This window comes from Ovis canadensis, chromosome 3, assembly GCF_042477335.2.
Source record: "Ovis canadensis isolate MfBH-ARS-UI-01 breed Bighorn chromosome 3, ARS-UI_OviCan_v2, whole genome shotgun sequence".
In the NCBI taxonomy this organism is placed as follows: domain Eukaryota; kingdom Metazoa; phylum Chordata; class Mammalia; order Artiodactyla; family Bovidae; genus Ovis; species Ovis canadensis.
The window spans coordinates 159,260,095-159,285,405 of record NC_091247.1 but is presented as its reverse complement, the minus strand read 5'-3'; the positions used below and the strand labels follow the sequence as shown (position 1 = coordinate 159,285,405).

The following is a 25,311-nucleotide window of genomic DNA, read 5'->3' as shown; positions in this document are numbered from 1 at the left end:
TCCCTCTGACCCCCTAAATCACTGATCTGAAATGAGCTCTGAGACCCCTGGGCCCTCCAGCCAGACTCTAGGAACCAGCTCTGCCTGCTAGTAGTCCAGCACTAACCCCAGTATCTGACTTCACCTGTCAGTAGGTGGGCAACAGCCCGAGTCTTTGGGACCCTGTGTCTGCCCACCAGTGAGCCAGCACCACCTCCAAGACCTCCCAGGGTTACACAACCAACCAACTGGTAACCTGGCTTGACTAAGCAGTACTAGCAGCATCTGCATAGAGCAGGGCATGTCAACCAACCAAGCCTACTAGACTGCCTGCATAATCAGCCCACCACAAAGAAGGACCCTTGCAGCCCTCTTAGGGGAACCCGTAGAGCATTTAGCTTCAGTGATGAAAGAGGAGACACAGCTGGGACGCAAAGGACATCTCCTACAGAGGGCCACTTGTCCAGGGTTGAGAAATATAACTAATCTACAATAGACATAAAAATAGAAACAGCAATTGAGACAAAATGAGGTGGCAGAAGATTGTGTTCTAGATCAAGGAATAAAATTCCAGGAGAAGAACTAAATGAAGTGGAGAAAGATGATCTATCTGAGAAAGAGTTCAGAGTAATGATCTTAAAGATGATCAAAGAACTTGGGAGCAGAATAGCTGCAGAGTGAGAAGTTAGAAGTTTTCAATAAACAATTAGAGAATACAGAGAACCACCCAGCAGATGAAGTATATAATAACTAGAATGAAAAATCCACTAGAAGGAATTAATAACAGACATTTAAAGAATAGTTAACACCTATTCTTCTGAAACTATTCCACAAAATTACAGAGGAAGAAACAATTCCAAACACATTCTGTGAGGCCACCATCACCCTGATACCAAAACCAGACAAAGATATCACACAAAAAAGAAAAATACAGGCAGATTTCACTGGTGAACATAGATGCAAAAACTTATCAACAAAATATTGGCAAACTCAATACACTAAAAGGATCATACACCATGATCAAGTGGGACTTGAAGGATTTTTCAGTATCCACAAATCAATCAGTGTGACATATTACATTAACAGGATAAAAAGCATATGATTATCTCAGCAGGTGCAGAAAACACTTTTGATAAAAATTCAACATTCAAAGAAAAAAACTTAGAAATAAAAATCAACATCCATTTATGATTTTAAAAGTCTTCAGAAAATGGGCATAGATGGACTGTACCTCAACATAATAAAAGCAATATATGACAAACCCATGGCTAACATCATATTCAATGGTGAAAAGCTAACAGCATTCCCTCTAAGAACAGGAACTAAACAAGAATGCCTACTCTTGCCACTTTTATTCAACATAGTTTTGGAAGTCCTAGCAATCAGAGAAGAAAAACAAAGGGAATGCCAATTGGAAAGGAAAAAGTAAAACTCACTGTCTGCATGTAACATGATATTATACATAGAAAAATCCTAAAAGTGACATTAGAAAAGTACTAGAGCTCATCAATGACTTTGATAAAATTGCAGGATTCAAAATTAACATACAGAAATCTGTTTTATTTCTGTATACTAACAACTATCAGAGATATTAAGGAAACAATCCCATTTACCATCACATCAAAAAGGAATAAAATACCTAGGAATAAACTTACCGATGGAGGCAAAAAACCTGTACTCTGAAAACTATAAGACACTGCTCAGAGAAACTGAGGAGGACACAAATAGATGGAAGTGGGCCATGTTCTTGGCTTGGAGGAATCAATACTGTGAAAATGACCACAGTACCCAAGGCAATCTGCCAATTTAATACGATTCCTATCGAATTACCAATGGCACTTTTCACAGAACCAGAAGAAAACAATTAAAATTTGTATGGAAACACAAAAGACCAAAAATAGTTAAAACAAGCTTGGGAGGAAAACACAGGCAAAACACTAACATAAATCACAGCAGGATCCTCTAGGACCCACCTCCCAGAGTAATGGAAATAAAAGCAAACATAAACAAATGGGACCTAATTAAAAGCTTTTGCACAATGAAGGAAACTATAAGCAAGGTGAAAAGACAGCCTTCTGAATGGGAGAAAATAATAGCAAATGAAGCAACTGACAAAGAATCTCAAAAATATACAAGCAACTCCTGCAGCTCAATTCCAGAAAAATAAATGACCCAATCAAAAAATGGGTCAAAGAACTAAACAGACATTTTTCCAAAGAAGACATACAGATGGCTAACAAACACATGAAAAGATGCTCAATATCACGCGTTATCAGAGAAATGCAAATCAAAACCACAGTGAGGTACCATCTCATGCCTGTCAGAATGGCTGCGATCCAAAAGTCTACAAGCAATAAATGCTGGAGAGGGTGTGGAGAAAAGGGAACCCTCTTACACTGTTAGCGGGAATGCAAAAACTAGTACAGCCACTATGGAGAACAGTGTGGAGATTCCTTAAAAAACTGGAAATAGAACTGCCATACAACCCAGCAATCCCACTGCTGGGCATACACACCGAGGAAACCAGAATTGAAAGAGACACGTGTACCCCAATGTTCATCACAGCACTGTTTACAATAGCCAGGACGGGGAAGCAACCTAGATGCCCGTCGGCAAATGAATGGATAAGAAAGCTGTGGTACATATACATAATGGAATATTACTCAACCATTAAAAAGAGTGCATTTGAATCAGTTCTGATGAGGTGGATGAAACTGGAGCCTATTATACAGAGTGAAGTAAGTCAGAAAAACACCAGTACAGTATACTAAAGGATATATATGGAATTTAGAAAGATGGTAATGATGACCCTTATATGCGAGACAGCAAAAGAGACACAGATGTAAAGAACAGTCTTTTGGACTCTGTAGGAGAAGGCAAGGGTGGGATGATTTGAGAGGGTAGTGTTGAAACGTGTATATTATCATATGTGAAGCGGATCACCAGTCCAGGTTTGATGCATGAGACAGGGTGCTCAGGGCTGGTGCACAGGGATGACCCTTGGAGATGGGATAGGGAGGGAGGTAAGAGGGGGTTTCAGGATGGGGAACACATGTGCGCCCATGGCTGATTCATGTCGATCTATGGCAAAAATCACTACAATATTGTAAAGTAATTAGCCTCCAATTAAAATAAATAATTAAAAAAACAAGCTTGGGAAAGAAGAATGGAATTGGAAGAATCATGCTCCCTGGCTTCAGACTATACTATCAAAACAGTTTAGTACTGGCACAAAAACAGACAGATATATCAATGGAATGGGATAGAATGCCCCAAGATAAACCCATGCACTTATGGTAATCTATGACAAAGGAGGCCAGAACAATGGAGAAAAGACCATCTCTTCAATAAGTGGTGCTGGGAAAAGAATGAAATTAGAACGTTTTCTAACACCATATACAAAAACAAACTCAAAATTAATTAAAGGCCTAAATGTAAGACTGGATACTATAAAACTCCTCAAGGAAAACAGGCAGAACATGCTTTGATATATAAATCACAGCAATATTTTTTTTGATATGTCTCTTAGAGTAGAAACAAAAGCAAAAATAAACCAAATAGAACATAATTAAACCTCAAAGCTTTTGCATAGCAAAGGAAACCATAAACAAAATGAGAAGAAAACCTACAGGAGAAAATATTTGCAAACAATGCAACCAACAAGAGATTAATTTCCAAAATATATAAACAGCTTATAGAGCTCAATATAAAAAAGAAACAACCCAATCAAAAACCAGGCAGAAAACCTAAATAGACATCTCTCCAAAGACAATATACAGATGGCCTACAGGCACATGAAAAGAAGTTCGATATTGCTTATTTTTAAGAAATGCAAATTGAAGCTACAATGAGGTATCGCCTCACACCAGTCAGAATGGCCATGATCAGAAAGTCTGCAAATAACAAAAGCTGGAAAACACTAGGGAGTTTCCTCAGAAAACTAAAGACAGAATTACCATATGATCCTGCAATCCTACTCCTGGGCATGTATCTGGACAAAGCTATAATTCGAAAAGATACACACACCCCAGAGTTCACAGGAGCACTACAATGGCCAAGACATGGGAGCAATCTCAATGTCTGTTGAAAGATGAATGGATAAAGAAGTGGCACGTATATACAATGGAATATCACTCAGCCGTTAAAATGAATGAAATAATGCCATTTGTAGCAATATGGATGGACCTAGAGATGATCATATTAAGTAAGTCAGAAAAAACCAAATGCCATGTGATAGCACTTAATGTGGAATCCAGAAAAACGGAAACAAATGAACTTATTTATGAAACAGATAAGACTCAGACACAGAAAACAAACTTGTGGTCACCAAAGGGGAAGTCACTGTAAGAAGAGGCGATAAATTAGGAGTTTGGGAAACAGATACATACTACTATACATAAAATAGCTCAACAACAAGGACCTATTTTATAGCACAGAAATTATATTCAGTATTTTATAGTAGCCTATAATGGAAAAGAATCCGAAAGAGAATATATATATATACATATAACTGAATCACCTGGCTGTACACTTGAAACATTGTAAGTGAACTACAGTTCATTTTTTAAAGAAGTCTTAGAAGACCTAGAAGTACTCCTTTAAGGAACACCCGCCCCTGGGGCCCGGCTTGAGTAGCTCCCTCACTCCCTCTCTTGGGTTTGGTTTTGCAACTCCAGCCATTCACCCTTCTCAGCTATGGGCCTCAGCCTGTTCTCTCTGCATTAAGGCCAGTGCCACCAGCTAAAGTTTTCCCCAACCCCCAGGCCTCCTCCTGACCACCCACAAGAGATAGTCTGAGGTTCACACGTCCATCAAATGTGTACTGAGTCTTTCCATGTTCTGAGCACGGTTCCAAGTGCTGAGAAACAGCAGTGAGAGAGAGACAGGGGCAGAGAGAAGAGGTTGCCTTCCAGAGGGAAACGCATTCATGTGTCATGTCCACCAAGACCCACTGTGCTGGACACCAGCCAGTGTGCTCAGCAAGTCACACTCATTTAACAACGTGACTGCTTTTTTCAGTAAGGTTTGCTGCACACCCTCTGCAACAACCAGTGCACATATCAAGCAATGATTGCGGTTTGCTTTTTAACTCTGATTATTTTAAAATGCCCTGGAAGAGGAAATAGCAACCCACTCCAGGCGTCTTGTCTGAAAAATTTCATGAACACAACAGTCAGGTGGGCTACAGTCCATGGGATTGCAAAGAATTTGGCATGCCTGAGCGACTGAGCACATTTTAAAATGTATATTTCTTTTAACACACATCATACCCGAAATACATTCTTGCAAAGGAATAAAATAGTTTAGAGGTATATAGGGCAAAATGTGAAGATTAATACTCTCCAAGCAGGAGAGTATTATTATTCTATACCCAGTTATTTCACTTCAGAGAAGTATGGAATGCTGAAGGAAATACAAAGTGGTCATTTGTGGATTTTCATGTCACTGGGCAGAGAACTAATATATCAAGCTGGCGGGGTCAAGTCTAATCACAGGCAGCCTTGGTGGTTTCTGCCGTGTTGGAAGTGAGGAAATCCAAGCTCGCCCACAGTTACAGAGGTACTCAACAGTGGGGGCACCTCTGTCTGACTCCAGTCACTCAACTATTATATTCTAATGCCACTCAAGTGCCTCATTTCATAGATTCTAAGATGTAGTTTTTTTTTTTTTCTTCATGTTTTCAGTTCTCTGAAATCAGGCCGTGTTTTATAGGCAGAGGTATATTCAGTTCGGTTCAGTCGCTCAGTCGTGTCCGACTCTTTGCGACCCCATGAATCGCAGCACGCCCTACGAAATAGGGTATAGCAACATCTCACCCCACCTGCCTATTTCCCACAATACACTAGAAGGGAAGGGGCCAGAATTTTGTTACATCTTTGCTTTATGAGAAAAAAAAAAAAACCAGCCCTGTCTTGCCAGTTAGAGGGTGATTGGTCCTGAACAGATGCATCGCCATCTCTCAGACTGGTGTGAAGCTGCAGTGTCTTGAACCCCACTCTGAACTGACGTCTGCCAAGTTCTGAGCACACTGAAATTTGCTCTCCGTGGTACTTCACACACCAGAGGGGCTAGTACATGTTCTGAAAAGGAAATGAGGGGAACCAATACTACTTCATTTAACATTGTGTTTCTTACCCATCTTGCAGGATTGTTAGGGTCAAGTCAGATATCATCACTGGTAAACTCATGATGGCTGTGCTTTATTGCTGTATCTTTTTTCACTACTATATCCTCAGTCCTTCAAATAGTACCTAGCACACCGTAAGGTTCACCTGGCCCTTACGATGTGCTAGATGGGTAAGAAACACAATTTTAAATGAAGCAGTGTATGTGAAGTTTTAAGACCTGAAATAACCTGACATATGTGGAAAGATCACTTTCGTGGCACTCACTCACACAATCAGAAAGTCCTACCTGACTACAGAAGAGGTGCGCGAGTGTGTTAGCAAAATCCAGTCCCCACATTTGACATGTACCTTCATGATGCATGCGTGCTCAGTTGCCAAGTCATGTCCTGATTCTTGTGACCCCGTGGACTGTAGCCCATGAGGCTCCTCTGTCTGTGGGATTACCCAGGCAGGAATACAGGAGAGGGTCAGATGATCCATGGGGAGAGAATGAATCCATGAATGAGAATATCCATGAATGAAAGAATGATCCATGAATGAGAGAACATCCCCTCACCCAAAGCGAAAGTCATCAGGAGGGGAGATATGGGAGATGTCCACTTCCCAAGTTCCTTGAGGGGGGCAAGGATCCTTGGTTTATTCACTGATATATCCCAAACGCCTTAAATGGTACCTGCTACATTGTAGAGCTAGTATTATGTTGAACAGATGAAGTGACTGGTTCTGACATACCATGTGGTTGAGTTTGGAAACTAGTCAGAACTGGCCATGATGTGCTCTGAGTGTGAACCGAGAGGGATTTAATTCTGAGGGTCAGGCCACACCCTGCCTCCGTGGCCCCAGGGCCATGCTGGAAATGAGCAAAGGCAAAAAGCTGCAGGGTGGCTGGGACTGGGCAGGACAAAGCTCCACAGTGACATCATGTGGCCTATGACATTGGAGCCAGGTCTGTCTGCCCTCCCTTTGAGCAGAGGAAGCCCCAGTCTTGTACAGGGAGTAAGGTGGGATGTGTGTGCCAAGTCGCTTCAGTCGTGTCTGACTCTGCACCCTCATGGCCCATAGCCCACCAGGCTCCTCTGACCACGGGATTCTCCAGGCAAGAATACTGGAGTGGGTTGCCATGCCCTCCTCCAGGGGATCTTCGCCATCCAGCAACTGAACCTCCATCTCTGACGTCTCCTGCACTGGCAGGTGGGTTTTTTACTAAGAGCACCATCCGGGAAGCTCCAGGGTGGAATGTAGGGTTCTCCAACTTGAGATGCAGGATTTCTTGCTAATAAAAGCTGCGGGACTTGTGTGAGTAGATTGAAAAGCAAACCGGATGCTACTTTTTCTACCAAGTTTGTGGAACAGATCATATGGTTTGTACAAGAAAGGCAAAATGAATGCCAATTCTTTCCTTTCATTTTTAAAATAGAGAATTAGTGGACTAAATGTTTCCAGTGGTGTCCCAAGGAGGTTTTTTCCAGTGGGGAGGGGAGTGACCTTTTAAAAGTACATTAGCAATATGAAGCTATGGGTCTTTTTATATATAATGTGTTACAATCAACTGCAACATTCTTTTGTAGCTCAAGTTTCCTCATTTTTGGCCAAGTGGAGTCCTTCATGTTGATGTCATGTTGATATCATGATATGACCCACTTGCTCTGATAACTTCTCTGCTTTTTGGCACAAGATATCACAGGCTAATAGAAGCAACAGTTAGAACACCAGACATGGAACAACAGGCTGGTTCCAAATTGAGAAAGGAGTACATCAAGGCTGTATATTGTCATCCTGCTTATTTAACTTATATGCAGAGTACCTCATGCAAAATGCTGGCTGGTTGAACCACAAGCTGGTATCAAGATTGACCATAAAGAAAGCTGAGCACCGAAGAATTGATGCTTTTGAACTATGTTGTTGGAGAAGACTCTTGAGAGTCCCTTGGACTGCAAGGAGGTCAAACCAGTCAATCCTTAAAGAAATAAGTCCTGAATATTCATTGGAAGGACTGATGCTGAAGCTGAAACTCCACTACTTCGGCCACGTTTTATGAAGAACTGACTCAATGGAAAAGACCCTGATGCTGGGAAAGATTGAGACCACGAGGAGAAGGGGACGACAGAGGATGAGATGGCTGGATGGCATCACTGACTCAATGGACATGGAGTCCACTGAGTTTGAGCAAACTCAAACAATGGAGTTTGAGCAAGCTCTGGGAGTTGGTGATGGAAGCTTGGCATGCTGCAGTCTATGGGGTCACAAAGAGCCGGGCATGACTGCGCGATGAACTGAACTGAGCATAGACTCGAGCTTCCTGGTGGCTCAGCAATAAAGAATCCCCCTGCAATGCAGGAGATGGGGGTTCAGTCCCTTTGTGGGGAAGATCCCCTGGAGGAGGGCATGGCAACCCACTCCGGTATTCCTTCCTGGAGAATCCCATGGACAGAAGAGCCTGGTAGGCTACAGTCCAGAGGATCGCCAAGAGTCAGACACGACTGAAGAAACCGAACACACACGCACCTCATAGACTCGCCGTGGATATTTCCTGCCTCGAGTGGAGGAAACACTTCAGGTTTATTTCTAGGCCCTTCCATCTTCATGTTCTTTCATTGAAGGTAGGAAGGGGAGGAGTAGGGGGATATGGGTGCAAAGGAGGAGGGGGTGGAGGTGACAAACAGCTAACATGCTTGGTGACCGTCTGTTACTCTTGGGACTGGTTTCCTAGTGTATGAAGTGTCTCTACCCAAGGCCCCAGCTTTTGCACCGCTCTTTGGCTCTGTCTCTGGGATCTCTCGTCCTTCTGCTCCCTTTCCACGTTTGTTCCGAGTCATGGTCTCTCCACTGACAAGCAGCTCACCCATGGGGGATGGTGGCACATCGTAGTTATCTCTGTTGCATTAGTAATTAAATATAGGCTTGGAGAGCAGTCCTGTGGACCCTCTGGCTGGTTGCTAAGTGGGCTGGCATTTTCTCTGCAAGCCTAGCCACGCTCTTCAGTCATATCTGACTATGAGAGTCACAAAGCCTATGTTTGCAATGGACATCAGGAAGCCCACTTCAGTCTTAGCTCTGAGACATGTTTCTCAACACAGTGAACTGGAATCCCTGCAAGGGGGAAACATTTGTTGCAGACCTAGAATAACAGTAAAGTTCTTCATTGCTCAACTGGCCTGTGATTCTCGGGTGTCTGCTCCACAGTATGGAACCCAGAAGGGGCAAAAGCGTAAGTGTCACTAAACACTGCCAACACCAGGCAGTGGGGATACACTAACCACAACAGTAGAGATGGATGTCGACTAGTGCCAGGTTAGCAGATTAGCTCATTAACTGTAAAGTCACAGTTGCTGGCTAAGAGGCTTGGCTCTCCTGAACCTTAGACTTGATATATCTCTATGGCAAACTCCTCAGGATGAGAGACTAATATATGGTTTAAGTATGAAAGTAATCTGTTTCTCTAGAAAGATTTCCTAAGGTTAGAGGAGACTGAATTTTAATAGCCAGTTCTATGATTCTCTTAGAAGTAGCAAACAACAAAATGAAGCTTTAAAATGATTCAGATGTAAGACTCCAGGAATCAATAATTCACAGAAATAGGACACACAGCTGGCTGGTCTCAAAATCAGCTGCAATAAATTGTGCCATGTGGCTGCTGCTCTCCTGCTTAGCTGCAGATGGGTAGCGGTTACTTCTGATGTATTTCCTGTCCAAAAATAATTCTAAGGATTGCAAGGTTTAAGTTGCATTTCCCGCCCCCCACAGATGAACCCCTTAACCAGGCACTTTCCGATATATGATTGCTTTGACCTCCCAGCAACTCTGTGTGGCAGAAGCATGCCTTTCCCACTAACGAGGACACTGACCTTTGAACTTGACGAATGGACTTGTCCAGGTGGAATACAATAAGCCTGAGGATTTCAGTATTAGAGTATCTGACCTCATCTGCTGTGTTCCTTCCACTGAATCATGATTTTTTTTTTCTTGACACATACTCTCCTAGCTGGTCAGGCAATTCTTATCCATTTCCAACTGCCCAACAAACTAAAGATGAATCGTTTATCATGTCTGCTGTATTTCTTCTCATCAGAGCTCTTCTGTGGTTTTCCCCCAGCATCTGTGCAAACTGCTCCCAGCTGCTCTAGCTCTTCACGCTCCAGCTCTTCATGCTCCACCCTCACCCAGGAAAATCAAGATTTTTCTTGTAAGGTCTCTATTCTGTGCCAGGCTACCTGGGGGGAATCTGGATTATGAACACAATGCTAGATTTTTCTGTTCCAAAAGGGCCAACGAGCCTCTTGAAACAACACTCTGGGTAAGGACACAGTTCTACAAAACTCACTTCAATTTTAACCACTTGTCAATACATGCTGCAACTGCCTCTAACCCTCCTGAGAACGGAAGCCTTAACAGGAGGTGCAGGACTTCACCATAATTCAAGTTGAGCTTTCATTGGTATTTCTAAGCAAGTTCATCCGCAGGTCTGAATAATGTCCTTGAGGCAAAGATCAGAAACTTAATGCTTGTGTTTTCAGTTTTGAGTCCCATGAAAAGCCTTGGCAGCAGAGCCAGGTCTCTGCACTTGGATTTTAAGGGCAAGTGTGTCTAGTGTCTTGGCCATGTCATGGTGAGTGATCGCCACCCCAGAAGCAGTTCCTATGCCCTGGCAGCCTCCCTGTGACTCAGCCCTTTGCTTGATGGCCTTTAAGGACCAAACCAACACCTACTTCAGAGACAGTTCCAGTTTGCCCACAAACCACCGGGTACTTGGGTTTATTCTTCCAGACACCACTGGGGTAGCCCTGTTCCTTTAAACTTGACAATTCAAGGCATGAATTGACTTTGAGGACAATCCTATACTACCAGCGGGGCTGGAAGAAAATAATAAAGTATGGATTTTCTAGTTAGTTACCATCAGCTCTGCCCCTGGGCCTTCCCACTTGCCCAGCCAGCACCAAGTCAGCCCAGCTTGAACAAAGACCATTCCTGCATGTCAACTCAGGACGGCCTGCTGGCCTCCCCACACCCACCCTTGCTCTCTGGCTCCTGGGCCCTCTCTGGCTTGGCTCCCCGCCAGCTCTCGACTCAAGCTCCCAGTTCTCAATTCCACCAGCAGCTCACCGACCTCCATAACCTACAGACCCATGTGGGCAAAATGTCGTTGCATATGTTGAGGGCAGGGAGTTCCCCACACCACCAAACAACTCTGCAACATTAGATGGCTATCCTACAGTTCAACTCAATTCTGAAATTATCCACACAGAGACCGTGTCAGATCCCACAGGTTAAGGGTTCCATCCTACAACATTACCCGACCCCTACTCCACCATTTCAGACAATGGTCTTCAGACCCAGGTCATCACTCATACCTTTGCCCAACCGGCTGTATCTCAGAGGTTCTAGCAGCCTCCTCCTTGGGTTTGAGTAATCTACCAGAGTGGCTCACAGAACTTACCAGATCACCAGTTTATTACAAGATGGTATAATTCAGGAACACCAGATGGAAGAGATACTTTGGGGGCAGATTTTGTGGAAAGGTTGTAGAACCTCTACGTTCTCTTCAGGCTCTGATTGCAACCCTCCCCAACCCCATCCCTACATCCCATGTGCTCACCAACCTGGACGCTCCTGGAGACCCATCCTTTTGGGGCTTTACAGAGGCTTCGCTACACAGGAATGACTGTTTAAGCCATTGGCCATTGGTGACTGATTTCACCTGCAAACTCTCTCCCTGGAGGTCAGTGGTGGGACTGAAACCTCCAAACCTCTAATCACAGGGCTGGCTCCACTGGCAATCAACCTCCACCCTTAAGTGCATCTAAAAAGCACCTCATTCAGTTCAGTTCAGTAGCTCAGTCATGTCCCACTCTTTGAGACCCCATGGACTGCAGCACACCAGACCTCCCTGTCCATCACCAACTTCCAGAGTTTACTCATACTTATGTCCATTGAGTCGGTAACGCCACTCAACCACCTCATCCTCTGTCATCCTCTTCTCCTTCTGCCTTCAATCTTTTCCAGAGTCAGGGTCTTTTCCAATGAGTCAGTTCTTCACATCAGGTGGCCAAAGTATTGGAGTTTCAGCTTCAGCATCAGTGCTTCCAATGAATATTCAGGACTGATTTCCTTTAGGATGGACTGGTTGGATCCCCTTGCAGTCCAAGGGACCCTCAAGAGTCTTCTCCAACACCATGGTTCAAAAGCATCAATTATTTGGCGCTCAGCTTTCTTTATAGTCCAACTCTCAGCAGTGGCCACAGGACTGGAAAAGGTCAGTTTTCACGCCAATCCCAAAAATGTCAATGCCAAAGAATGCTCAAATACCACACAATTGCACTCATCTCACACACTAGTAAAAGAATGCTCAAAATTCTCCAAGCCATGCTTCAGCAATACGTAAACTGTGAACTTCCAGATGTTCAAGCTGGTTTTAGAAAAGGCAGAGGAACCAGAGATTAAATTGCCAACATCCTCTGGATCATCGAAAAAGCAAGAGAGTTCCAGAAAAACATCTATTTCTGCTTTATTGACTATGCCAAAGCCTTTGACTGTGTGGATCACAATAAACTGTGGAAAATTCTGAAAGAGATGGGAATACCAGACCACCTGTATGCACGTCAGGAAGCAACAGTTAGAACTGAACATGGAACAACAGACTGGTTCCAAATAGGAAAAGGAGTACATCAAGGCTGTATATTGTCACCTTGCTTACTTAAGTTATATGCAGAGTACATCATGGGAAACTCTGGGCTGGAAGAAGCATAGGCTGGAATCAAGATTGCCGGGAGAAATATCAATAACCTCAGATATGCAGATGACACCACCGTTATGGCAGAAAGTGACAAAAGAACTAAAGAGCCTCTTGATGAAGGTGAAAGAGGAGAATGAAAAAGTTGGCTTAAAATTCCACATTCAGAAAACTAAGATCATGGCATCTTGTCCCATCATTTCATGGCAAATAGATGGGGAAACAGTGGAAACGGTGGTTGACTTTGTTTTTTGGGGCTCCAAAATCACTGCAGATGGTGACTGCAGCCATGAAATTAAAAGACACTTACTCCTTGGAAAGAAAATTATGACCAACCTCAGTTCAGTTCCGTCGCTCAGTCGTGTCCGACTCTTTGTGACCCCATGAATCGCAGCACGCCAGGCCTCCCTGTCCATTACCAACTCCCGGAGTTCACTCAGACTCATGTCCATCGAGTCAGTGATGCCATCCAGCCATCTCATCCTCTGTTGTCCCCTTCTCTTCCTGCCCCCAATCCCTCCCAGCATCAGAGTCTTTTCCAATGAGTCAACTCTTTGCATGAGGTGGCCAATGTATTGGAGTTTCAGCTTTAGCATCATTCCTTCCAAAGAAATCCCAGGACTGATCTCCTTCAGAATGGACTGGTTGGACTCCTTGCAGTCCAAGGACTCTCAAGAGTCTTCTCCAACACCACAGTTCAAAAGCATCAATTCTTCGGCGCTCTGGTTTCTTCACAATCCAACTCTCACATCCATACATGGCTACTGGAAAAACCATAGCCTTGACTAGACGGACCTTAGTCAGCAAAGTAATATCTCTGCTTTTGTCAGCAAAGATCCATTTAGTCAAGGCTATGGTTTTTCCAGTGGTCATGTATGGATGTGAGAGTTGGACTATAAAGAAAGCTGAGTGCTGATGCTTTTGAACCGTGGTGTTGGAAAAGACTCTTGAGGGTCCCTTGGACTGTAAGGAGATCCAACCAGTCCATCCTAAAGGAGATCAGTCCTGGGGGTTCACTGGAAGGACTGATGTTGAAGCTGAAACTCCAATACTTTGGCCACCTCATGCGAAGAGCTGACTCATTTGAAAAGACCCTGATGCTGGGAAAGATTGAGGGCAGGAGGAGAAGGGGACGACAGAGGATGAGATGATTGGATGGCATTACCGACTCAATGGACATGAATTTGGGTAAACTCTGGAAGTTGGTGATGGACAGGGAAGCCTGGCATGCTGTGGTTCATGGGGTTGCAGAGTCGGACATGACTGAGCGACTGAATTGAACTGAACTCACATCCATACATGACTCCTGGAAAAACCATAGCTCTGACTAGATGGACATTTGTTGGCAAAGTTACCACCTACCAAACTTTCACTGCGCTGAGCACTAACAGTGCTGGTTTAATTTCCTCATTCCAAGCAATGCTGTGGTATGGCACTACACAGGTCCTCAAATAAGAATGAACTTCGTGCTTTATCTAAGGGGAAGAAAGAGAGCAGCTCTAGGCTAAACCACTATCAATGAGATCCTCACTGCTCAATAGACATGCAATGGAGCAGAAGAATGTTGGAGGAAGAGCTTCAGCAGGCTTCTTTCCAAGGGCCTGGAGAGAAACACAGTAACCCTCAGGGAGTCACCTTATTTGTAAGTGAACATTCCATAGATAACAGAATACAATCTATTAACAAATGCATTTGATCACAAAAGAGACAAGCAAAGCCATCAGAAGAAGAATGATCCCCAAGCCAGGGCTAGACTTAAGGGAAGTTATTTCTGAAGAGGGATGGTAGTGGGTCCTTGACAGAAATGAGAGATCAAAGACTGGGAAATCAGGCACACTGGAACACTGCCTAACAAGCCTGCCTAAGGGTCATCTGAGTCTAAGGTACTGCATCTCTGTTTGACTTAGCATTTCTATGGCTCAGAGCTCAGCCTCTGTAAAAGTGGATGGCAACTTGAAGAGAAGTGATAGGATGCAAATAGAGTTCTGTCCCTTAGAAGAGATAAGTTCAAAGGCTTTGCTTTTATTTCACTGTAAGTCATTGAGCAGCTTTCATTTTAACTAGGAAATCTTATTCTGACATTCTTTTTCTCCTCCTCCTTGGACTGATAAATATATATTATTTTCTTTATCTTCCCTTTGAACAAATGTTTTTATCCTGCTGTCATTCCTCATTAATGAGCTAAAAAACTTTTCCTTTTTCCCCCAAGAGCCAATCATTTATATATAATTTTGTTTTTTACATTTTTGAGAAGTATGTCTTAGAATTAGACAAGGGAACCTGATGGAAACAATCCATTTTAAGGGCTGGATGGCATTGCTCACATAAAATGTACAACCTAAATTCCAACCCTTATTCTACAATTCCACATTGACTGTCAGCTGCCCCTGGTTTTACAGGGAGAGAATATGCTTGTCACACTGACATAATACACGTCCACTTCTCTTTGTAAAGAGCATGTTATTCCAGTGGACAGCTCCATCTGTGGAGGCTCTAAGACGGCTGCCTGAATCATCTTTAAGGCTAGGATTCTGAGGAGCTCTCAATTCCTGGGTTTCTGTCACTGCAGAGTTGAGGTAAGACTGAAAGTGACTTCACCTGGGAAATGCTATTTGTGAACTCTCTCGTGATAATGAGTGATCCAGCCCCTTTCTTGGTAAGGGAGCAAACTGAGGTTCAGAAAAGTGACGTGACTCATGACTGGCAGGTTGTGGCCAAACTTTGGCCTGACAGTTCATTTAATCTTGAGTACCAACTGCAAATATTTGGTGAAGAGTCACATTCAAAATAAGATATGTATTTCCATTTCATATTTCCTCCTAGGGTTCAGCCTGTTCCTGACTTGAGAATATTGAAAAAGACGTGGGTACTAAAAACACCCAAAATGACACTACTTCCAAGAAGTAAAACAACTCTATCATGTAAAGAAGAACAAAAGTACACTCTCAAAACACTCCAATATATTGGAATTGCAAAGTGAACTTGGCTGGGAGAAAAGCTGATGGTAGCAAATGCAGCTATAAGAATAAAGGGGTTCCTTGTGAGTGACTCCAATGTTCAAGAGTCGAGCCATCCACAGCTATAAATAGATTCTGGAAAATAATTTTAAAAATCTTTCTGTAAAAAACAAAACAGTTGCGTACAATAAAGGAATACAATCTTATTGAAAACCACAAACAATAGGACAAAAGGAAATGATTTTTTTTTAAGTTCAAATGTGAATCTACAGAAAAAAGATTTTTTTTTGCCTTAAAATATGCAAAGAGAAGTGAAGCTAGAATTTATCTCAGAAATATATTAAGCAGACACTAAAGAATATTTAAGCTTCAGAAGGAAAAGAGGGGTTTATCAATGAACTGCAGCTAAGATCACAAGCTCCTATCTGCAAAGAGAAAAAAAAAATCTATGATAAGCTATAATAGTGATACAAAGCAGAAAAATTTAGAAGCTCCAGGGTTAACAATGCAAACTCATTTCCTCTTTGCTCAGCCACTCAGCTGTTGCCTTCGATCTCCCTGACACAAAATAACCACCTCCTGCTAGCAAAACCTACAGGAGTGATTCCCAATCTTTAGGTGCAAAAGAATCCACTAAGAGGTTGCTAAAATGTTGATTTTTTTGCCTCAACTCCCAGAAAATGCTGACCAGGTAAGTCTGGGTTGGGCTTAGGAACCCACATTTAACAGGCACCCCATGTGATGATGGTAAATGTCATTGGAGGCTCACATGCCAAACTCTTCTCTAAGGCTGGAGTCTCTATACTTGTAGTTACTACCCATTAATAAGTCTTGAAATCAGCTCAATATGACAGCATTTGAAAAGAAAAAAAAACAGAAAATATTAGTGTATATTGTGCAGTCAATTTTTGGATTCATTTATTCAATACCTATTAGAGCGGCCAAAAAGTTTGTTGAAGTTTTACATAAGATCTTACAGAAAAACCCAAATGAACTTTTTGGCCTACCCAATATGTAAGTGTGAGTGTATGTGTATACTGAGTTGTGAGGGAAGATGTATTTTGGATAACATCTCAGCCAAAAAAGTCTGAGAGACACCAGCATCACTTCCCTGTGACGCCCTCACTGTCCCTCCCCCGCAATCTAAGCACCAGATCATCACTCCAGCTCCAATGTCTTCCTCCAACCACAGGGCCAAAAGGGGAAGTGAGGCTTTGTTCTATGTTTATTCTCAAGTGTCAGGAAGGATAACTAGTCTCTGGGGTTCAGGAATGAAGGACAGAAGACTTGTTAGGATATGGAAGACCCTTGGACGCAGTAGATGTGTGAAATTAAAAAAAATGTAGCCTCTTACCTGAGCTCAGCATTTTCGAAAGGTCTGAAGGAAGAAAAGGGATTGGCAAGGAGGACTGGGTGGAAAATGCGGGGCAGATAATAGTTGAAACTCAAGAAATCGGAAGATTTAGCCCACACTTTATTCTTTTTGTATGAGGATTATGCTAGTAACCCATCATCAGGAGGTGGTGTGGCTTTTGTGTTTTGTTTGTTCTCCCCAGGAATGGGGATGGATACTGGCCCATTCATTCCTATCCTCTTGATGCAGCTTCTAGTGACAGTAAGAGTCTGAAGGTACCGGCTTGGACACAGACAGAGCCACAGCTTGTTCTCATGGAGACAGCTTTCACCAAGTGGCACACAGCCCCAAGAAAGATGGCAACTGGAAAATAACACCACATGTTTTCAGAACGGGGTGCTATTGACCCTGCCCAGCCTCTTTACTCTGGTCTCTGCAGCCCCTTAGAAATTTCTCCACTAGGTCAGTGGAGAAAAGTCCACCCAAGGGGCTCAATGAGAATCAGCCTTCATTCCGCTCGGAAGCCATGCATGCGGTCTGACTTCGGGTTATTTTCAACTTGAGGAAGGGATGCTTTTCCCTTTCTCTGGCCCCATCTCCACACCACCGCCCAGAGAGTGCCTTTTCCTACTTCTATGAAGGTTTGGTCCAGGCTAATAGCACCCTGGGCTTCCCTGCTGGCTCAGAGTAAAGACTCTGCCTATCAGTGTAGGAGACGCAGGTTTGATTCCTGGGTCGGGAAGATCCCCTGGAGAAGGAAATGGCAATGGACTCCGGTATTCTTGCCTGGGGAAATCCCATGGACAGAGCAGCCTGGCTTGCTACAGTCCAAGCACCCCAGTGGGAAGATAATTCAATTCCATCAACAAGGCACTTGCTTTTTCATGTGTCAGGTAATCTTCACTCAAAGGGTGCCCACAATCAAGACACAAATACAATTACCAGTCTCTGCTCTGAGGAAAGTGACTCTTCTAATCACCATTTCTCCTTTCAAGTGTTTTGAAACTGGAGTGTCGGTTTAGCAGCAAACGTGAATGGAGTGTCAGGGTAACTGAATTCACACACACACACACGCACGCACGCGCACGCACACGCACGCACGCACGCACACACACACACACACACACACGGTACCTGAGATGTGAACACCCACCACTCCCACAATTCCATACCGTCAGGCTGCAGGCTCCTCTGCTACAGTCTCACTTCACAAGCTCATTTCGGGTGTCTTATAATGCCCAGGACACCATCTACTTCTGAGCACCTTATTTTGTTGGCACCAATTTGGAAGAAGAGTGAAGCCACATGGGAAATGCACTTAGTGCCACGATAGAGGGAAATGACTAAAGAGAAGGAAAAAAGCAGCAGCCCAGTCGCTAGGCCAAGTGGGTCTAGCACAGTCTGTGATCTGTAGTCTCTCAATTCACCCACTGCCACACAAATGTCCAACCAGTCCATCCACTGCCACTCACTGTGCTAAGTGCATGATGCCTTTAAAAAGAGAGCTCTATTTTCAGCACATTTTTAAAAACATCAGCTATAACAACTTGCATAGCCAATTTACTGTCATGATCTTTGCTGACTGCTTTCAGTACAGGAGGGATGGGGAGACAAGCCTTTTGCATTGCTGGGCTACCAAGGAATCTTCCTTTGAAGAGACTGCTTCACTCCAGAAGGAAAAACGGCTCTCTTCTACACTTGCTATTTCTCTAGCCTGTTGTTTAATCACTCAGTCATGTCTGACTCTTTGCAGTCCCATGGACTGTAGCCTGCCAGGGCCCTTTATCCATGGGGATTCTCCAGGCAAGAATGCTAGAGTGGGTTGTCATTTCCTCCTCCAGGGGATCTTCCTGACCCAGGGATTGAATCTTCTTCCTTGGCAGGAGGGTTCTTCACCACTGAGCCACCTAGGAAGCCCTTCCCTATCCTGTAGACGGGGAAAATAAATGCTAAGACATGCTATTGTGAGGGGCTAAAAAAGAGAAAAAATACAGCACACAGCAGGCACTCATTGTTACCCTTTCCCTTTGGTGCTGAAGGAAGGTGAGTTACCCAGAACACTTGTTTTCCTGGGCAGCAGACTTTTAGAGAAGACGGGAAGGCAGTGTTCCTAAATAACTGAGGGAATCAGGAGGGGCCAGCCCTCCTCACGGTACAGCAGAATTAGCAGTGACTATGCAGCTTCTGCGATTTAATCACCAAGGGAGTCCTTACAGCCTCCTAATGGTATTTGTCAATTAGCCAATTAGGATATGTGACAGGTGGTGAAGCCTGATGTTTACCAGACAGACACATCAATTCAGGGTAACTGGATAAACTAACTTGTGGCAACAGGCTAAAGCTGGGTCCCCACCCTAAAATATCAGAAATGTCTTGACTTTTCTGTAAAGTCTGTAATGCCTCTTAATGCGCAAGGCTCTAGTCATGCTGGCATATTTGCACTCTCTCAGTACACTGCAATCTTCAACATCCTTCTGTGTATGTCTCTGTTTGTGCTTTGGAATGCTTTCCCATCCTCCACCTTCCTGCAGAGTCAACACCTACATCTAGGAAGCATTTCTCATTCCTCTGTAGTGGGTTAGTGTCAGTCACTCAGTCGTGTCCAACTCTGCGGCCTCAAGGACTGTAACCCCTACAGTTCCCCTGTCTGTGGAATTCTCCAGGCAAGCACACTGGAGTGGGCTGCCATTTCCTTCTCCAGGGGATCTTCCCAATGCAGGATCGAATCTGGGTCTCTTGCACTGCAGGCAGATTCTTTACTGTCTGAGCTACCAGGGAAGCCCTTAGTGGGTTAGGGTGCCCCCCCCCCACCCCCCGCCCCGTCTCCAAAGACAGTCTAGTCTTGTGTCTGTCATTGTACTAATCCCACTCTCTTCCCACTATTTCCTGGACTGTCTTCCCATTAGACAATGTGCTCCTTGGAGATTTACAATCCATTCTGTAAGTAAATAAATGCACAATCTATGTACTGAATGAATGAATCAATGAGTAATGAAAGAATGAACCCAGGAATGGAACATGAATTCAGAATCCAACCTCCCACACAATCCTTTCTTTCACCATATCCTTTGTCGGCAGCAAAACAGCTACTTTCAATAGGTGGGTAGGGAGATGAGTTGGTGATGGACAGGGAGGCCTGGCGTGCTGCAATTCATGGGGTCGCAGAGTCGGACACGACTGAGCGACTGAACTGAACTGAGGGAGACTAAAGTCTTTAGAGGAAAAGGAGAGTAGTTGGCCTGTTACCCCTTCTTAACCTGACATTTATTTGCTCTTCTGGGTAAGACAAATAACTTATCTCTAGTTAACAGATTATTAACGACAGATCTTCTCTGTGAGAAGAATGGAGTGAGACTGTTACTAACTATACCTCCTTATGTATTAACTACAACAAAAAGCGAGTTCTACAAAAGAAAACCAGAGAAACCTCCCTTCCATTGATTTCGTTGGCCCTGGGCTCCACAGATACTGTCACCTACACCTGCCTTGTTTAAACTCTGCCAGCAACTTGAATTCAGTTGTTTGCAACTGTGAGTTTTCATCCATGAACGAAAGTGAGGCAACCGCCTTAGCAGAGATGAAACATAACCAGGCCTTATCTTGTCCTGACCAGGACATCTAAATTATGTCTCAAAGAGAAGTTTATACTCCCTGAATAACATAACCGTCTACTGAGAAGTCTGTAATTGATGATTAATCCTTCCAACATCACCTCGGAAACCCCTTTTCAGTGTAGCTAGGAGTGTACAGCATTTAGAAAATCTTTCCCCCTTCCAATCAAGTTGAAATAACAGAGCTTCTGCAGGAAGATTTTGGCCATAAATACATTTGTGATCAATTCACTACTTGAAAGCCAATGTTCTCTGTTTTATGAGATCACCTCTTAAAGATCATGTTTTGAGAACCATCGGTCTCTGATGATCTGCCCTTAAGCTCCGGCTTCTTTCCTCGGCTGAGCCCACATTTAGAGTGTCATGATCATGCTCAAATCAGGGCACTCATGCTGAGCAGAATGGCTATGAAACATAACCCCCAAGGGAAGAGAAGAGAGTTTCCTGACCTTGTGCAGCTCCACAGGAGTTGGGGACATGATCTCCTTTATTTCCTGCTTCATTTTTCTCAGGGTGACAGATTTCCTGCCCACATCTGAGGGCAGAGTGTTGCTGCGAGTGGTCTGGCTATAGTGTGGCCGGGAGCTGCTCCGTTCCTGGAAGCTGGCCTGTCGCCCCAGCTGACTGCGAGATGAAGGGGCCTCGTGATTCAAACTCATCGTGCTCCCCGACATGATCGTTGCCTGCGGCAGTGACAATTTTCAGAAACAATTAAGCCATCGAGTGAGAGGAAGATTTGGCTGCTCAACGTGAAGCACATTTCTCCTTCTGCTCAGTCAAAATACAGTCTCTTCAGGGCATAGCCAAAGGCTGGAGAATGGAGGTACTGACTGCACCATGAAAGTCTGGGAAAATGCTTCGCAAGTGACATTTACAATGCACATAACAAATCCAATATAAGTACTTAAGCCATTGAGTTTACTTAAGCAAATACCACCCCTGGCAGTTTGGAGGCACACTGAAGAGCTCTACCATCTGCTTACTGCAAACTACATTTTTAAGCAGAAACTTTCCACTGAGTGGGCTCTAAAGATGGGATTATCAGGCAACCTTCAATATATCTTACAGAAATGAACTAAGAACTTCTTATTGGAGATCAGGCAGCCCCTATTGGCAATGGCACCTCCAGCCCCACCTGCAGGTAACAACAGGCTGAAATGAGGCTACTGTACAAAAGCGAGGGCTCCTACTCAATGTTGCCTTCCTAGCCTTGGTGTACTGTCTTCCCTTTGGCCATGTGGCCAGCCTGGGAACTAAGCAGATGAGTTAGGTCTCCACATCACTTGGTGTAGGTCATTGTTTCTTAGAAATGACCCATGTGTAAGATCCTCAAAGAGGTTAAGGAATAATCATATAACGTGCTACTGGAATCAACACTTTGCCCAAAAGCAATGGGACTTGAATTTTACCAGTGAATTGAGAAGTGTTCAAATATATTGTCCCTGCATAATACACAACAAATGGCAAGATTAGCTCTCAAAAATGACTGAGTCTCACCAGTGGAACAAGAGAAAAAAGCATTTGAAAACAATATCATGTTGGGAATGGTCATTTCTCATGGTTGGAGGATGCTAAAATTCTGCAACTATGCCTGTAGCCAGCTCTGTATTCTTCCATATAACGGCTATATAATGGTATACCAGCATCAGTGAATCTGCCCCAAAATAAATTCCACATGCCATATGACTGGTGGTGATCTAGTGGTTTATATTGATAGTGACGCTAAAGGTAACAGAAGTGTAATGTGAGTCCTTTGAATGTATGCACACATTTAACAACTTTATGAGTTAAATGCTGTAATTCCTCCTAATTTACAGGAGAGAAATCTAAGGCACAAAGAGACTGACCTACTTGAGGTCCCATAGGTGGTAAATGAGCCAAGTGCACCATCTAAAATTACTGATCAGGAGGGAACCCTGCAAAGTGAGTAGAGTTTTCATTTGTTACCTCACTGCTGCTGCCAAGTCGCTTCAGTCGTGTCCGACTCTGTGCGACCCCACAGACGGCAGCCCACCAGGCTCCCCCGTCCCTGGGATTCTCCAGGCAAGGACACTGGAGTGGGTTGCCATTTCCTTCTCCAATGCATGGAAGTGAAAAGTGAAAGTGAAGTCGCTCAGTCGTGTCCGACTCTTAGCGACCCCATGGACTGCAGCCCACCAGGCTTCTCTCTCCATGGGATTTTCCAGGGAAGAGTACTGGAGTGGGGTGCCATTGCCTTCTCCATGTTACCTCACTAGGATGTTATAATTCCAAGCTTCACCTGGTGTTCGGCGATATACATGACACTAACAAGATTTCTAAATGACAGCCAAATACTGGCACACAGATACGTAGAAAAGACACAAAATGTGAACTTACCAATATCTTGACTACAGGTTATCTTACTGATAATTTTGAAATAAAGAAGTTAGAGTGTTAATATGTGCTAAGTACCATATATATGTGTGTATATGTAGAATACCATTAAATACTTACAATAAGTCTATATGATAAAGTATTATACTTATTATACCTCCTCATTTCACTTAGGAAGGGGACGCCTGGATCAATGAAGCAACTTGCCCAAGAGTCTGGGATTGCAGCCCTACCAATGTCTCCAAAACCTTTAATCTTGCCTACTAGGCTATATTCGGAGAAGGCAATGGCACCCCACTCCAGTACTCTTGCTTGGAAAATCCATGGACAGAGGAGCCTGGTAGGCTGCAGTCCATGGGGTCGCTAAGACTCGGACCCAACTGAGCGACTTCACTTTCACTTTTCACTTTCATGCACTGGAGAAGGAAATGGCAACCCACTCCAGTGTCCTTGCCTGGAGAATCCCAGGGACGGGGGAGCCTGGTGGGCTGCCGTCCATGGGGTCGCACAGAGTCGGACACAACTGAAGCGACTTAGCAGCAGCAGCAGCAGGCTATATTGATTCTCAGTCAAGTATGAAGTTGAAACATTTAAAATTGGCTTGTTTAGTAAATAAAAAAAGCTTAGTATTTATCCAGTGTGAATTATCCATATTATGGTTTATTTCAGGTAAATTTCCTTTAATTGAAACCTTTTTATTACTAGCTTGTTGGTCACATGGGCCATCCTTTTATTTTGTGGTGCTTAACTCATATATCATTCCTTGTTTAATCTGCTGTTACTGAAAGCATTCAACGATTATTTTCTTGCTGTGGTGAGCATCCACCTATTGTTTTTACCTACTTAGGCTAGTTATTTGCTTTGTTAACATTTATTTTTTATACTCATTTTTCATTAGACTGGCAGGAAGCACATTGGAAATCAAATAATCACTACAGCGGGAGACAACGGTTCTACTTTGATAAGCCTTAGCCATAACAGAAGTTATAATCTGATCTAGAAATGGTTCTGATGGAAGCAATGACATAGTATCAAAAGGTCTTCAGATAAAATTTTCAAAGGATGAATTGATTGCTTTGTTTAAAGTGAATATCAACTGAATTAGCGACATCCCTACAGGAATATTAAAATTAAAACACAAACACAAAACTAAAAAAAAGTAATTATTTAAAGTTCCTTAAGACTTGTTTTTGCTTCACGAGTATGTACCACCGATTTTCATTTTGCACAATTTGTAATTTATGCATTTTCAAAATCATCAGTGAGATTACTGATATGCATACAGCTTAGAAGTATGTCCAAAAGTTCTCTATTTGACATTTAGTTAAACCTTCTTCTTATGTTATACTAAGGAAAAAATAGTTAAGACAGTATTCATCACTGAAAGAAGTAGCAAAAAAATAATTTCTATTGAGCATTTATTAAGTGCCATGTTCTGTGTTGTGTCATGTAAGCATTAGTCATTATAATCCCTGTATTTTAAAGAAGAAATAACTGATAAAAGAGATTAAGTAACTTGTCTAAAATCTTAGTTTGAATTTCTCTCTCTTGTTAAAACTGTACATTTTTCAGTACTAAAGCTGAACCTAAATTATTGCTAGCAATGGGGAAAGTGACTAGTACAATTTTCATTTTCATTTCAATTGTAATCATTTTTTATCTTAGCTAATCTACACTTGTTACATTTATAGTGTGCTTTAACTGTTAATGCTAGATATAAATTTCATATGCAGGAACCTAGCTCCAATAATATTTTTTGCATAGTAGCACTTGAAATCAAGGGATCAGAGTTCATTCAAACTAATAAGTGAATATTCCTTGTGCTAAGTGTGAATAAGACTCTAATTTATGGATTTGTCAATCATTCTTTCTAGTTGAAAATGTTATTTCTCTTTGACTATTAAATTCAACCCATTTTTTTTTCCTGGATATATAATTTCAAGGGCCACACCTGTCTGAAGTGATGTTAGAAAAAAATCTATTGGCTGTCGCAACATAAATTCTATACTGATGGATGTTGTTTTCATCAGGTAACTCAATTTCTGGGCGAAAACACAACCTGACTGTATTACTTTTTACATCATCTTCACTTTGTTAATACCTAATGTAGAAGAGGCTATGAGAAGAAAAATGGGTTCTTCAAATGAGATTTCAAAATGAAAAATACAAAAGGCATATGAGCCAAAACATGCTTTTAAAA

General features: G+C 43.0%; 1 protein-coding gene across 11 annotated transcripts in view; it reads right to left on the bottom strand.

The window, feature by feature from the left end:
- Positions 1–25,311, bottom strand: part of GRIP1 (glutamate receptor interacting protein 1) — a 762,378-nt gene that overhangs the window by 6,365 nt on the left and 730,702 nt on the right. For all 11 annotated transcript variants that reach the window (XM_069584696.1, XM_069584697.1, XM_069584701.1 and 8 more), the window contains one exon: positions 21,206–21,439. In XM_069584696.1, the coding sequence (XP_069440797.1) occupies positions 21,206–21,439 (234 nt within the window). The remainder of the gene's footprint in view (positions 1–21,205; positions 21,440–25,311) is intronic.